Source organism: Pipistrellus hanaki (genome assembly GCF_964339955.1).
Source record: "Pipistrellus hanaki genome assembly, chromosome: 1".
Taxonomy (NCBI): domain Eukaryota; kingdom Metazoa; phylum Chordata; class Mammalia; order Chiroptera; family Vespertilionidae; genus Pipistrellus; species Pipistrellus hanaki.
In genome coordinates this window covers 25390241-25406922 of record NC_140503.1, presented here as the reverse complement: position 1 = coordinate 25406922, position 16682 = coordinate 25390241, and the positions used below count along the sequence as shown (strand labels likewise).

The following is a 16682-nucleotide window of genomic DNA, read 5'->3' as shown; positions in this document are numbered from 1 at the left end:
ACCCCCAACTTTTAGTGGAAACTCCTTTCCATATAGGCTCAAATTCTGTGTGTAAACTTATTGTTACCATTTGTTTTGCAGATTGTGGGATTAGTGATATGCTTTCCTAAACAGCAGCAAAGCTGAAGATGTCTAGACACTTGGTGGCGTTGACAGTGACCACTCTCCTTGGTGCGGCAGTGGGGGCGTTTGTCCTGTGGAAAGGCATCCAGCGCCGGAGGAGTAGGAGCAGCCGCAGACCCTGGCAGCCCCAGCAGCCGCCGCCGCAGCAGCAACAGCAGCAGCAGCAAGCTCCAAGCAGGAGCCAGCTGCCCCCGCCAGAAGAGGACCAGCCGCCTTCCGGTGCCCCCAGAGCCTCATGGGAAGAGAGGATCCTGGAAGCAAAGGTGGTCACTGTGTCCCAGGAGGCAGAGTGGGATCACATTGAACCCTTGCTTCGGAGTGGGTTAGAAGATATTCCAGTACTTGGAATCGACTGCGAGTGGGTAAGTTAAAAAGCAAAAATAGGACACATCATGTCTGCTGTTCCCGCTAGAGGTCTTGAGTCATCAGGTGAAGGATAAGATTAAAGATTAGCTTGTTCTCACCTTGCTGGTAAGTAGATTTTAGCAGAAGTTGCTTCTCTTCTCAGGCTAAGGGAATGCTCATAATCAGATTCTGAAGCCAGGCAGATCCATATGAGTTCCGTGTTCACCACTTATCATTCTGTGAACTGGGACATGCTACTTAAGTAAGTTCGAGCCCCAGTGTACTTTTTTTGTAATAGGGATGTAATGGTATCTACCTCCCAGGGAATTTCTAAAGGTTCATGTAGCCTCTATAAAGGCTTTAGCACAATTTTAACATATAATAGGTGATCACTGAATACTAGCTACTATTAATATTTTAATAGTATTTTCATAAGGATGTCATGGAGAAGTTTATTAAGGAAGTCTATTAAATGGGAATTATTATACAAGTCAAAATTTTAAAAGATAACATTTAAAATTTGAAATATTGTTTATTCTAAGCCAGGTACTATGCTGTTTTGTTTGATCATATCATTTAGTTTAATTAGATTCTCTTAATAATTCTATGTAGGGAGATGCTATTACTATTCTCACTTTTATAGATAGGAAATTGGGGCATAAAAAGGATTAGTTATTTACCAAAAGCCACAAAACTGGTAACTAGCATTGGAGGCCAGGGCTTGCTTTACCGTCTGGTTACTTTTACTAATGGCTATTAACTTTGGGGAAGTTGCTGCATGATTATGATGATAATAATATGGCACACCTACTCTTTTGTCATTCTGATTCACAGAGTGAACTTTCAGCTTGAAACAGAAGATATACAAAAATATAAATAACTCAGAAGTATCATCTTACTAATTCAGTGTTATACCTTACCAAGAATCTCTGATATTTTTTTTTCTGGATATCTAGAATACAGCCAGAAACCAGAAATGTAATCAAAAGAAGCTTTAAGCAGAATAGTTGCCACAAAATCAGATTATAGTTGGTAGGAGTGACTACATACAATGATGACCAAGAAGAGAACACCTGCCAATATGGAGAAAGTTTAGTAGTCACACAGGCCCTGCACCTTAGCTATTGAGAGTATTTCTTTGTATCATCAATAGTAGTAATTTATACAAATGACCTTGGGCCACCAAGAAAGAATTGGAGGCCCTGGCTGGATAGCTTGGTTGGTAAGGGCATTATTCCAATACACCAAGGTTGTGAGTTCGATTCCCTGGTCAGGGCACATACAAGAATAAACCAATGAGTGCATAAATAAATGGGAACAACAAATTGATGTTTCTCTCTCTAGAAAATTAATAAATAAGAAAAAGACAGAATTAGGCCCTTTTAGTTATTTTACATAAGAAATTATATCCTTTTAGAAATATTGACACCAACAACAATAGAAGAAAACATTAGTAAACAGTGAGCTTTAGTAGATTAGGAAAATTCACATTTGCCAAATACCTTGATTATTCTAACTAAATGAAGAGTAAGCACAGCAACAACCGAGTTTTCTGAAGTGAATAGTTACTAACAGCAATTGACTTAATAATAATAGGGTGTAATTATAGCAGAGACATGGAAAAGTTAAAGGGGCAAATAATCCAAAACCCACTTCATTTGGGCCTTTGATATGTATTAATTTCATGCTTGATGCCGCCTCTCCCTTGAGGAGTGATTGCATTTCTCCAATTGCTGCCACAGAAAAACTTTATGAAAAAGTCATCCATCCTTGTTCACCTTTCTTCCATTTCTGTTTCCCTTTCTCTTTCATTTACTTCCATGTTTGTTTAGTTACTGTTTTTGCTCTTGTTTTACAGTTAGTAGTTGTTTAGATTTACCAAATAATTCACCTTTTTTAGTTTGTCTTTTAAAAAAATGTATTGATTTTGAGAGAGAGAGAGAGAGAGAGAGAGAAACATCAATTTGTTGTTCCGCTTTTTTAGGCATTCATTGGTTGATTCTTGTATGTGCCTTTACCAGGAATCCAATCCACAACGTTGGTGTATCACGACAATGCTCTAACTTACTCAGGGCCTAGTTTGTCTTTATACCTCAGAACTTTTTTTATTTTTATTTAGAGTAATTTTCTTTAAGGTCATACTTTAGAAGTTCATTTTTTGAGGTCTCATTTGATAATTAAGATTGTTTTGAAAATGTCTTTATTTTGCTCTTGATCTTGAAGATATTTTCACTGGATCTAAAATTTTAGTTTGGCAGTTTATCATCATTTTTACCATATATAATTTTTCATTGTATTCTGGCTTCTATTGTTGCTGTTGAAAATCACTGCTAATCTACATGTTGATTTTTTCTAGGTAATTAATTTTTTGTTGCTCCTTTTAAGGTCTTCTCTTTGAGTTTGTGGTTCTAAAAATTCATTATCTTGAGACTAGGTGTTTTCTTTCTGAATTTCCAGCTTCGGATTCAGAGAGAGATGAGGATTGGTATATTTTATCAGTTTTTAAATTCTCTTTGAACATTGTCTTTACTCTTTTCTTCTCCTTTTTCCTCTCCCCCTCCTTCACCTCCCCTACTTTCCCTTCTTCCTCTCCCTCCCCTTTCCACTTTCTTGCTGGAATTTGATCAGCTACATTCTCAACATTTAAAAAAAAATGTTTTATTGATTTCTAGAGAGAGAGGAAGGGAGAGGGATAGAAAGAAACATTAATGAGATTAGAGAGAAACACCATTGATGGGCTGCCTTCTGCATGCCTCTTACTGGGGATCGAGCCCACAACCTAGACATGTGCCCTGACTGGGAATCGAACCAGAGACGTCTTAGTTCAAGGGCTGATGCTCAACCATTGAACCATACCGGCCAGGCTACATTTTCAACTTTTTATGCTAACCTACATGTCTGGTAATCACTTTTACATTTAATCTATCTTAATCTTTGGATTTATTCTACATAATTCCTTTGGGTCTTTTTCATATTTCCCCTTTTTTTTCCTTTACCTTTGTCTAATCTGCTATTTAACTTGCTCTCTGAGTCTTTTTTTCTTTAAACCTTTTTTATTGTCAGCCCTCTGTTTATTTTTTTAAATATATTTTATTGATTTTTTACAGAGAGGCGGAGAGAGAGATAGAGAGCTAGAAATGTCAATGAGAGAGAAACATCGACCAGCTGCCTCTTGCACACCCCCCACCAGGGATGTGCCCGCAACCAATGTACATGCCCTTGGCCGGAATCGAACCTGGGACCCTTCAGTCCGCAGACCAACGCTCTACCACTGAGCCAAACCGGTTTCGGCAGCCCTCTGTTTAAAACCTTCCTATAGCTTCAAATAAAATGAAGATGTCTTAATCACTTACGCGTCCTTAAGGATTTATATGCTCTGGCCTCTCTCAACATCTGAAATTTTCTCCTAGTCGCTTCCCATCCTCCTCATTACTTTCAGTCTCATTGGGCTTCATTCGATCACTTGAACAGAATAATCTCATTCCTGTCTCAAAGTCATAGTTTAAATTTAACTGGTATATGAATGCCACAGGCTAGGAGTGCTCGTTAGGTAACCCGTTCAAGCCCAGAACATGGTATCAGATCCTTCATTACTCTCTGCTGCCATCGTGGGGCCACTTCAAGAATCACGGGCTTTTCTATAAATTTGTCAGCTCTGGACTTTTAAGAATTTTGCAGAAAGGTTAGAATAATTTCACAGGTGTTCATTATATTATTTATGCTTTCTAAATTACAAGTCATATCATTTTGATGTATCACAGTATATAAAAACATAATAGAGACAATAAAATATAAAAATTAAAACAATATTCCATAGCATATAATCACAAATATGTTAAAACTACAAGTATTTTTAGATGCAAAGAAAAAAGTCTGGAAAAAATATCAGAATATTAACAGTGGTTATTTCAGGGTTGTGGAGTTTGGATATGTTTTTTTATTTTTGTATAATTGTATGTTTTTGGCAATAAGTATGCAGTGATTTATTTTTAAAAAGAAAAGAAAAGGGATCTTGAAGCTAAAATGGATTATCCACTGGCCCTCAGGAAAGAGGATTCTAAACCAGTATTCTCTAAGTGAGTTACTGAAATATGGAAAAAAGTGTTAGAAATTTCTTCCGTAATAATTGATGCCATCATTCATTTAAAATTGTTACTTTTGTGTATATGTAACAATGTAACACATTAGTATATTATTACATGTATATAATTATAAATACCTATGCATATATGTTGTTTATGTCCCAAACTTTTTTTTTTAAGCCTTACCTGAGGATATTTTTTGTATTGATTTTCAGAGAGAATAGAAGGGGCAGGGGGAGAGAAAGGAGAGAGAGAGAAAAACAGAGAAGGAAGGAAGGAAGGAAAAGCCATTGATTGATTGCCTCCTGTACACACCCTGACCAACTAGGGCTGGGAATCGAAACTGAAACTCAGGTATCTTTTATGGGGAATTGAATCCTTCAGTACTTAGGCTGTCATTCTAACTACTGGCCAGGGCTCAAATATTTAAAAAAAAAATTAATATATATTTTTGATTTCAGAGAGGTAGGGAGAGGGAAAGAGATAGAATCAATGATTAGAGAGAATCATTGATCAACTGCCTCCTACACACCTCCTACTGGGGATCAAGCACAGAACCCGGGCATGTGCCCTTGACCAGATTTGAACCTAGGACTCTTCAACCTGCAGGCCAACACTCTGTCCACTGAGCCAAACCAGCTGGTTGCCTCCTTCACACCACCTACTGCGGACTGAGCCTGCAATCTGAGCAGGTGGCTTGACCAGGAATTGAACCGTGAGGTCAATGCTCAACCACTGAGCCAAACTGGCCAGGCTCAAAGAGACCACCGAATTAAATGCTAATAAAATTAAAATATGTCATGTCTTTTCCCATTAAGGGTTTCATTGGTTTTCATGAGTAATAAGTGATATTGAGACAAGAAGATGTTAGAAAGAAAAAGGGGTAAAGATATGAGGAATAAAAGCTAGATCTTTTGTTACTTAAGCCATATTGAGTCTGCTAGAGGCATTATTTTTCCAATTATACACTTAGTATAAATTGCATACCTATTGGAATCATAAACATTTGAATTCCCAGTAGGAAAACCTTAATTGTAATATATTGGATCTTAAGCACAATCCAGAAACAGTATTAAGAAGACAAGAACTTATCTATCTGTCCACCTAGATACTTATTTACTTAACTAGTGGCCCGATGCACAAATGAAGATTTGTGCAAGAATGGGCCCTCCTTTCCCCTGGCACTGCCTTCACTCTGGCCAGATCAGCCTTTCTGCTCCAGCCCTGAACCCCTTTCTGCCTTCCCACGCTTCCCAGAGGCCCTGAGCAACAATGCAAGCATCCCACCTCATCCGTGGTTGGTTGGTGCCTGCTTATGCAAACTAACTCTCCATCTTTGTTGGGTTAATTTGCATACTCCTGATTGGCTGGTGGATGTTGCAATGGTATGGTCAGTAAGCATGTTACTTTTTTATTAGGTAGATGTATTTTAGAAAGGGGAACCTGACGAAAAAGAGGTGCAGAGATGCAGCTTTAGGAATTTGCAGTGGGTATTGTGTCAAATTAGCAGGCTAAATATTAGAAGAAGAAATTTATAGCTTTTTCATAGAATGAGCTGGCATTACAGAGGAAAGGAATTAATAAAAAAAAAAAAAGGCAATTTGGCCACATCCAGATGAATATTATGGAACAAAACTCAATAGTCAATTTCTTGTAGTTTTGTGTTGTTTTTTTTTTTTACCTTGTCTGAGCCCCAAGAAGTAGGCACATTAAAGATCAATCTGGCATGCTTTCATTTGAGGATATGGAAATATCCCTCATCAATAAATCGGTGCCTAAGCAGGGAAATCCTAAGGCTTTTATGAGTTAAACCATGGTTTAACTTAGCATTGAAGTTCAAGTTGAGGGCTTAAGGCCCTACTGAATTTTGTTTTTAATAATTCTTTGTGATCCTGATTGCTTCTTTGTGATACTGGTCATCTCAACAATGACATATCCTTCCCTTGATTACTTGTAACACTTTAGTTATTTACCATGTAGTTTCTAAAGGTGTGAGCTGTATAGTACTCTACCCGAAAGGGTGTAATCTTTAAGGCAGGTTCTATCTCTTATTAACTTTATATCCACAGCAGCGCCTGGTGCAATGCCTTGCATACTGATAACTGTAGTAGTAAGAGAGTAGCATTGCTTAGAGCAGGGTTCTCCTCTGGTAACATTTTGCAGGGAGATGGTTCTTTGTTGTGAGGGGCTATCTTGAACATTGTAGGGTGTTTAGCAGCATTCTGGCCTCTAACTAGTGGATACCAGTGCGCTCTCTCCCAAGTTGTGACAAGCAACAATTTCTCCAGATATTGCCGGAAGTGCTGGGTCGGGTATGCAGGTGCAAAATCAATGCTGGTTGAGAACTTCTGTTCTAGAGATAGGGAAGTTTAGGTTCTAGTCCTGACTTTGCCATTCTTTTTCCATGATTAAGCAAACTGCTTTACCCTGGGCCTTACATTTCCTCTCGGAAAATGAGGATTGGAATTTATTGGATACTAAGGAAACTTTAATTAATGTGAATTTTGTATGTAAATATTTCTGGGAATAGCTTCCTTAGCTTTAAGCATTTTCTCCAACTTATCTATTACCTTAAAAAGATTAAAACTATATACCTGAGCCCTGGCTAGTATGGCTTAGTTGTTTGGGTATTGTTCTGTACACCGAAAAATTGCTGGTTCAATTCCTGGTCAAGGCACAGGTTGCGGGTTTGATCCTTGGTAAGGGGCTTGTAGGAGGCAGCCAATTGATGTTTTACTCTCACATCAATGTTTCTCTCTCTTTCTCTCTCTATCTCTCTGTCTCTCTCTTTTCCTTCTTCTCCCTCCCTCTTTACTTCCCTCCCTTCCTCTTCCTTCCTCTCTAAAAACAAATAAAAAAACAACTACACACCTGCAAGCAATACAGAATAATATTGAATGTAAACTGTAATTGAAAAATAAAATTTAAAAACAAAGCAAAACCAAAAAAAATTAAAACTAGATCAGTTAATATATAGTTATTTTCATCTCTTAAGGTATAAGGATCCTAGCTTATGCCAGTATATATTTTTTCTTTTTATGACCAATATTTGTAACCATAAATGTTGAGAAAGCATTCTGTGCTACCAGGATTTATTATGACAGGTACCACTTACTTGTACTAGCATTGTATTTCCTTCCTCTTTTTAAACATTGGATCTTGAAGGAGTGATGATAAGGTAAATGAGTCAAAGTCACTAGCATGTACGTAAGAGAGTCTGGATAATAAAAAGAGTTATGCTTATCATCTGGCCACTCTGCTCCTTAGCCTTTCCCCCGCCCCCCATTAGCCTTTTAAAACCAGTATGTTTCCCGTGACTCCGCCAGTGTGTGTCCCAGGCTGCCTCTGTGTCAGCTGGTCACTATTTATGGACTGCTCGTATTTCAGGCTCTGGAGTTTGGGCCTTCAGTAATCTTTGTTTAAGTTGCTGCTTTACAGAGTTCATTGCATTTATTAGCACAAGCTGATTCTTAGATTGGAACAAAAATCTGGTCAGCTGCTCCCTTTGAGAAGTTAAGGATGTACCTCTTAGATGTTTGCCATAATTTCATGATGTACTTGGTACTGCGCTAGGGTATGAACTGTGGCCCTGATTTTTCTTCTGTTGCAGGTGAACTTGGAAGGGAAAGCCAATCCTCTCTCGCTTCTTCAAATGGCCTCCCCAAGTGGCTTCTGTGTCTTGGTTCGCTTGCCCAAGCTGATCAGTGGAGGAAAAACAATACCAAAAACATTATTGAACATTTTGGCAGATGGCACTATTTTAAAAGTTGGAGTAGGATGTTCAGAAGATGCCAGCAAGCTTCTGCAGGATTATGGCCTCATTGTGAAGGGGTGCCTGGACCTCCGATACCTAGCCATGAGGCAGAGGTATGGTTTGTGTGAATGCTGCTTGGATTCTTGTAGCTGTGGGGCAAATATTTTAGCAAATTTATAGATTAATAAGAATCAGTAATGAAGAATTTAAAATTTGTCACAAGCCTAGAGGCTTCTGAGATGCATATTAAATTTGTAAGAAAATATTCCAATTTCTGAGAAAAGTTTACTTACCTGGAATTGATCGTTTTATTTATTTTATTTTTTATTTTTCTTAGAATTGGTCTTTTTAAATGAAACATTAATAAGATGTCTCTTTAAGTTGTAAACTAATGGCCCCACTGGATAAACGAGGGCCGCAGATTACTTTTTTGTATTTCCCCATATAGTATTTTTAGGAAATTTTAGTTTAAATGCAGAAGATGTATATTTCCGATTTCTCTTGAAAAAGTGAGGTGATTTGAATATATTAGGTCAATAATTCTAGGTGGCAATAATTGGCTGGGTACCCTGCTCACTTTTGATGAACAAGCTCTATTCCATTTGCCGGAGTCCCCACCTCTCCCATTGTAACTGGGAGTCATCCTGAAGCATGAGTTTGGAAAACCTGCTTTAGGCCAAAATGATGGTAGTTCCAATCCTTTACTTGGAAGAAGAGAGATTTCTCTTTCTCTGAGAAGTCTTATTTTTATGGAAATGGAGTTGCCAATCACTCTTTCATGTATGTGTACACAGGTTCTCCTTTTAATAATATGGACTGAAACAGCCTCTATCCCTGCCTCAATGACACTGACATTAAAGTTTAGAGGCCGTAGCTGATTTGGCTCAGTGGAGGCATTCGGACTGAAGGGTCCTGGGTTCGATCCCAGTCAAGGGCACAAGGATTCAATTCCGGGTGTGGGCTTGATTCCCAGGGGAGCGCATGCAGGAGGCAGCCGATCAGTGATTCTCTCATCATTGATATTTCTTTCGTTCTCTCCCTCTTCCTTCCTCTCTAAAATCATGGAGGATTTAATCAACTAAGAGAAGGCCTGACTAAAATCTATGCTGATCATAATATTTTATTAGAAAACTAGAGGCCCAATGCACGAAATCTGTGCAAGAGGCTCAGCCCTCACAGCCCCGGCTGCCTCGGCCAGCCTTCGCAGCCTGGGCCAGCCCTCACAGCCCCTCGTAGCCCCGGCTGGGCCTCGCAGCCCCGGCTTTCTCTGGAAAGTCATCCAGACGGTTGTCCAGAATGTCTTCCAGATGGTGGGTCGATTGTTGGGTCTAATTAGCATATTAGGTCTTTATTTGCGCTAAAATATGACTGCTTTAGGTTCATTACATGTTATGTAATGTTACCATGAGATCAACTGCCAATAACGATTTTTGTTAATACTTTAGGAACAGCTTTTGGTACATTACAATCAGTTTTTCTAGGATATTCACTTATGAGTGAGATCATGCAATACTTTCTCTGACTGGCTTATTTCTCTTAGCATAATACTCTCCAGGTCCATCTATGCTGTTGCAAATGATAAGAGTTCTTTCTTTTTTATAGCTGCATAGTATTCCATTGTGTAAATGTACCACAGCTTTTTTTATTCACTCATCTAGTCGCTGTTTCCTTGTTAATTTTTTGTCTGGAAGAGCTATCCAGTGAAGTCAGCAGGTTGTTAAAGTCCCATACTATGATTATATTGCTGTCAATCTCTCCCTTAAAGTCCTCTAGAAACTTTTTTTATATATTTAGGTGCTCCTATATTGGGTACATATATGCTTACCAGGGTTATATCCTCTTGTTGGGTTGAACCCTTTACTACTGTGTGGTGACCTTTATTGTCTCTTGTGATGGCCTTCTTTGAAGTCTATTTTGTCTTATATTAGTTTTGCTACCCCAGGTTTTGTTTTCTTTTTTCATTTCCATTTGCAGGAAAATTTTTTTCCCTTCCCTTCATTCTCATCCTGTGTGAGTCTTTTGTTCTGAGGTAGGTCTCTTATAAACAGCATATACTTGGGTCATGTATTTATATGCATTCTGGTACCCTATGTTTTTTTATTGCAGCATTTAATCCACTTAGATTTAATGATATTATTGATAGGTACTTATTTATTGCCATTTTTATTCTTTATGCCTGTGTTTCTCTCTCCATTTCTTCTCAATACAGCATCCCTTTAGCATTTCTTGCAGTGTTGGTTTGGTGGTGATAAACCCCTTTTGCCTTTTTTTTTTTGGTGTGTGTCTGGGAAGCTCTTTATTTCACCATCTATTTTGAATGATAGCCTTGCTGAATATAGTAATCGTGCTTTTCATTACCTTGAATACTTCATACTATTCCCTTCTGGCCTGTAGAATGTCTGATGAGAAATCAGCTGATAGCCTTATGGGAACTCCTTTGTAGGTAACAGCTTGCTTTTCTCTCTTTGTCTTTAATTTTAGCATTTTAATTATGATGTGTCTAGGCATGGGCCTACTGGGTTCCTTTTGCTCTGGACTCTCTGTGCCTCTGGAACTTATGTGACCTTTTCCTTTACCAGGTTAGAGAGTTTTCTGCCATTATTTCTTCAAATACATTCTCTATCCCTTGGTTACTTCCCCTCTGGTACTCCTATGATGAAAATATTGTTACATTTCATATTGTTCCATAGCTCCCTTAAGTTGTCTTCCTGTTTTTTAATTTTGGTTCTCTGATTGATTGATTTTTTTTTTCTACCCTGTCTTATAATTCACTGCTCTGATCCTTGGCTTCCCATAATCTTCTGTGTATTCCTTCCAGCCTGTTCTTTATTAGTACTACATCATTCTTATTTCTGACTGCTCTTTTTTCATAGTTACTATATCTTTTCTCATACTTTTGAGCATCATTGCCATCATTATTCTAAACTCTTATCTGATAAATTTCTTATCTCCATTTCATTCAGCTCTTCAGGAGAATTCTCTTGTTCTTTCATTTGGGGCTTATTTTTTTTTTTTTTTAATCTTCCTATTTTGCCTGCATATATGTGTTTGTGTTTATGTATTAGATAGATCTGCTATGACTTCCAATCTCTAATGCAGGACAATGTGTAAATGTCAGATGCTGTTTGTGACTGTCCATGAGCACCCTGTTTGGAGCTATTAGCAATTAACACCTTGTGACTCCCTCTGCTGGAGCTGGTGCCTTTGAACAGAAACTAGATGTGTACAATGTTCTGCTTTTCCTAGCCCTGAGCCAAGAATTAGATCAGGCAAAGACTCAAAGCCTCCAGAGACCAGCTTCTGCCTACAATCTGATTGTTATTTAGTCTTGATTAATTTCAGGCTATCAGGGACAGGTGGGGTGACAGGTTTTTCAACATGATGGGGCAGTTGCTTCTGCCTGCAAGCAGATTATTATTCTCAGTCTCTTAATGGGCTAAGAAACTCCACAGGGTGGAGCAATTGAAAACACCCCTCCCTCCAGGCAAAAGCTGCCTGGATGGTAAAGGTCTGCCAGAGAAAGATGTCCTCTGCAGTATGAGGGAATGATTCAGCACAAGAATTCGGGGTGTCTTCCTTTTGAGCTCTCAGCCTAGCACTCCCAACCTTATCTTCTGCTCACACAGCTCCAGTCCACTCTGCCCTCTCTCTGCTGGAGCCCAAAGTGAGTGGCTGCACACAAAATTTTGTGTTGCATTTCCAGCCATCTCTCCCTGGCAGACAGAAACCCTACTCCTTTTCACAGCCAGATTTTATGTGGGCTTCTTTCTCAGTTCTGGTGCTGTGGGCTAGGGAACCCAGTTTGGGGTTTAGACCTCATAGTTCTCAGTGGAAACGCTCCACAGCTGAGATATCACTCCAGAATTTCAGCTTCAGTCTGTGGGAGCCTGGCCTGCCCTTTTGTGCCTCCACATTTCCTACCAGTTTCTATGCGGTCTCCACTTTCCATCCTTGGTTATCAAGGTTCACTTCTGCTAGTCTTCAGTGGATTTAGGAAGGTTTTTTTTTTTTTTTTTTTTTTTTAATATATTTTATTGATTTTTCACAGAGATGAAGAGAGAGGGATAGAAAGTTAGAACATCAATGAGAGAGAATCATCGATCAGCTGCCTCTTGCACACCCCCTACTGGGGATGTGCCCACAACCAAGGTACATGCCCTTGCCCGGAATCGAATCCTGGACCTTTCAATCCGCAGGCCAACGCTCTATCCACTGAGCCAAACCGGTCCCGGCTAGGAAGGTTTTTCTATATTTGAGTTATAATTCTAGTTTGGTCTTGGGAGCATGTCAGTGTAGCTTCCACTTACTCTGCAGCCGTTTTGGAATCTCTAGCTTCACTTTTGTAGACCAACATGTTCTTTTTTTTTTTTTTTTAATAAATCTTTATTGTTCATATTATTACAAATGTTCCTTCCCTCCCTCCCTTCATTGCTTTCCTCCACCAGGTTTCCACCCCACCCTCTGCCCTTTCCCCACCCCCCATTGTCCTCATCCATAGGTGCACAGTTTATGTTCAGTCTTTTCCCTCACCCCACTCTCCTCCTCTCCTCAAGAATTGTCAGTTCACTCCCCTTCCATACCTCTGATTCCATTATATTCAACAGTTAATATTGTTCATCAGATTTTTTTTTTTAATTTCCTCGGTTTTTAGATTCACTTGTTGATAGTTACGTATTTGTTGTGCATAATTTTTTTAAAAAAATATATTTTATTGATTTTTCACACAGAGGAAGAGAGAGGGATAGAGAGTCAGAAACATTGATGAAAGAGAATCATCGATCAGTTGCCTCTTGCACACCCCCTTCCAGGGATATGCCCGCAACCAAGGTACATGCCCTTGACCGGAATCGAACCCGGGACCTTTCAGTCCACAGGCCGACGCTCTATCCACTGAGCCAAACCGGTCTCGGCATGTTGTGCATAATTTTTATCTTTATTTACTTTCTCTTCCGAAAGAACCCCCTTCAGCAATTCATATAATTCTGGTTTGGTGGTGATGAACTCCTTTAGCTTTTTTTTATTAGTGAAGCTCTTTATCTGGCCTTCGATTCTGAGTGATAGCTTTGCTGGGTAGATTATTTTTGGCTGTAGGTTCTTACTATTTATCACCTTGAATATTTCTTGCCATTCCTGTCTGGCCTGCATGGTTTCTGTTGAGAAATCAGCTGACAATCGTATAGGTGCTCCTTTATAGGTAACTACCTGCTTTGCTCTTGCTTCTTTTAATATTCTCTCTTTGTCTTTTGCTCTTGGAATTTTAATTATGATTTTTCTTGGTGTGGTCTTCTTTGGATTTCTTTTGTTTGGAGTTCTGTGCGCTTCCTGGACTTGTAAGTCTAATTCTTTCACCAGGTGGGGGAAGTCTTCTGTCACTATTTCTTTCAGTATGTTTTCGATATCTTGCTCTTTCTCATCTTCTGGGACCCCCATAATTCTGATGTTTTTGATATCTTGCTCTTTCTCATCTTTTGGGACCCCCATAATTCTGATGTTGGTTCTCTTGAAGTTGTCCCAGAGGTTTCTTACATTATCTTCAACTTTCTGGATTCTCTTGCCTTCTTGCTTCTGCGGAGGAGTGTCTTCTGGCTCTTTATGTTCCAAATCTTTGACTTGATTCTTGCGATCTTCCATTCTGTTTTTAGGACTCTGTATAATATATATTTTTTAAAATATATTTTATTGATTTTTAACAGAGAGGAAGGGAGAGAGATAGAGAGCTAGAAACGTTGATGAGAGAGAAACATCGGCCAGCTGCCTCTTGCACACCCCCTACTGGGGATGTGCTCACAACCAATGTACATGCCCTTGACCAGAATCGAACCTGGGACCTTTCAGTCCACAGACCGACGCTCTTCCACTGAGCCAAACCGGCTTCGGCTCTGTATAATATTTTTTATTTCAGACAATGTATTCTTTATTTCTTGTTGATCCCTTATTACTTCTTGTTGATTCCTTATTAATTCTAGTTGATCCCTTTTCATATCCTCATAGGTCTTATCGACCTTTTCTAGGAAATTCTTGAAAAACCTTATAAGCGTAGATTTGAACTCTATATCCAGTCGCTTTTTGTCCTCCATTTCTTTCGTTTGTGATCTATTTCCTTGTCTCGGCATTTTCACAGCTTTCCTGAGTTGGTAGCCTTAAAAGTCTCTGTGTTCTGGCGGGGTTTCAGGGTGGAGCCTACAGCCTTGGCTTCTGTCAGCCCTGCCCTATGCAGCTCCTGAGTCTCAGTATTCCTCAGTGTCCTTCAGCATTCCTTGCAAGCACCTCTGAGAGAAAGGTGCCCTCGATTTTTGCCTGCTACCAAACAGTCTAGGCTCTTCCCCAATGAGCCCGGAACTGGGGTTCAGTTCATTTGGAAGTGGGATTGGAAGTGGCGTTCAGAGCAGTCTGGAGCTTTTGTCTCCTTCCCGCCAGGGCAATCCCACGGCACAGCCAACCGTCCGTTCTCTGCGCGCCTCCAGGACCTCCTTTCGCCGCTCCCCCAGGTTTCCGCCTTACAGCCCAGCTCCCTCTGTATGAGCCTGGGTCCCCGGGGTCTGGCCTAGAACTGGGGTTCAGTGCTGTCGGGTCTGGGGTTCAGCACAGTCCGGAGCTTTTATCTCCTTCTCGCTAGGGAACACCAGCCAGGCACTCAGCCTCCCCCTCCTCTCTGGCTCTTTCCTCTTCGTGCGTGCAGCATGTCTCCGTACCTTAGGCTTTTACAGCTCCTCTGATTTTCCTTCTGGTTTTCTCTTTCCTTCTCGTTATAGAATTTCCAGTCAGTCGACTTTCCTGTAGTTCTGGGTAATGTCCATTTTATATTTTAGTTGTATTTTATTGAAATTGTTGTGTGCGGCTACGGTTAGGTGTTTACCTGTGCAGCCATATTGGATTCTCTTGACCAACATGTTCTTAATTTCACAGTTAACTCTTGTTTGGAATTTCTTATTCTTGCACTCATTAGTTTTTTCACCACCCCATAGCTATTTTAACCAGAAAATGTTTAGAGAGCAGAAAGGATACTTAATGTTATTGTATTCTAGAGGCCTGGTGCACAAATTTGTGCATGGATGGGGTCCCTTGGCTTGGCCAGTGATCAAAGCCTATCAGGGGGCTGGTTGGCCAGGGGAAGGGGCTTTGGGGACTGGCTGGGGGAGGTTGGCCAGTGGGGTGGGGAGGGACCACGGGAGGTTGGCTGTCTGGGGGGCAGAGGGGAAGGGGCTGCAGGAGGTTGGCTGGCCAGGGGGAGGGGTCATAGGACGTTGGCTGTGGCAGTGCACTGACCACCAGGGGCAGTTCCTGCGTTGATCATCTGCCCCCTGGTGGTCAATGCACATCATAATGACTGGTCAACCAGTGGTTCCAGTCATTCCGGTCGTTTGGTCATAACAGTTGCTTAGGCTTTTATATATATAGATTCTATCCCTCGATGAAAATAGCCTTATCATTTTTTCAAATTTGAAAAGTTATACATGAACAGTAGCCAACTCAAACATAGAAAAATATGAAGAGGATATATAATCATTCCAAGTCTCACAATAAGAGATAATACCACTAACATTTGATCCATTTGTTTCTAGTTATCTCTTTGTGTTTCTTCTCTCAGTTATCACATACCAGAATCACATACACATATTTATTATGTAGTATATATGTTAACATAAAGGGACCATAGTATATGCTTTTCTTCACAGTCTCTTTTTACTTAACTAATGTATCATGGACATCTTTTCACATCAATATAGATCCACATACTTATTTGTAATAGCTGTATATAATGTAATTGCATGGATATTTAACCAGTCTTCTATTGATGGGCATTTAGGTTGTTCCTAATTCTTTGCAACTGAAATAGTGCTGTAATTAAGATTATTATAATGTACATTTGTCCTCAGGCTAAATTTCTAGAAATGGAATTGTTGAATCAGAATTTTCATGTTCAACATTCTGATTGCTATTTATTGTTAAATTGTTTTTCATAAAGGTTGTAAAATATGCAAAGTTCACAAATGTTACATTAGCTAGGGGTGTCGAACTCAATCAGAGAAGGGGCCAGAATCTAAAATCCAGCCTAAATCGCGGGCCGAATGGTTTACTGAACAGTCATAAACTGACAATGTCATAAACTGACAGCGGAGTGCAGTGATGACAGCGTGGTGCGGGCCACATTGCAAGGCCTGGCGGGCTGGATTTGGCCCGCGGGCCTTGTGTTTGACACATGTGCATTAGACTGTCTAATTATTCATGCTCCACCAATACTAGATATAGTTATTTTAAATAAATCTTTGCAATCTAATAGGTTAAAAAATTATAGGATTTTATTTTGATGTCTAGTGAGATTGAATATCATCTGTTTATTAGCTTTTTATGTTTATTTTATTTGTCCATTTTTGATA

At 39.6% G+C, this 16682-nt stretch overlaps 1 protein-coding gene across 4 annotated transcripts in view; it reads left to right on the top strand.

Moving 5' to 3' along the window:
* EXD2 (exonuclease 3'-5' domain containing 2) overlaps positions 1–16682 on the top strand; it is a 68972-nt gene that overhangs the window by 31565 nt on the left and 20725 nt on the right. For all 4 annotated transcript variants that reach the window (XM_084866675.1, XM_084866673.1, XM_084866674.1 and 1 more), the window contains exons 2-3: positions 82–485; positions 8161–8417. In XM_084866675.1, the coding sequence (XP_084722801.1) occupies positions 129–485; positions 8161–8417 (614 nt within the window). In that variant the 5' untranslated portion in view covers positions 82–128. The remainder of the gene's footprint in view (positions 1–81; positions 486–8160; positions 8418–16682) is intronic.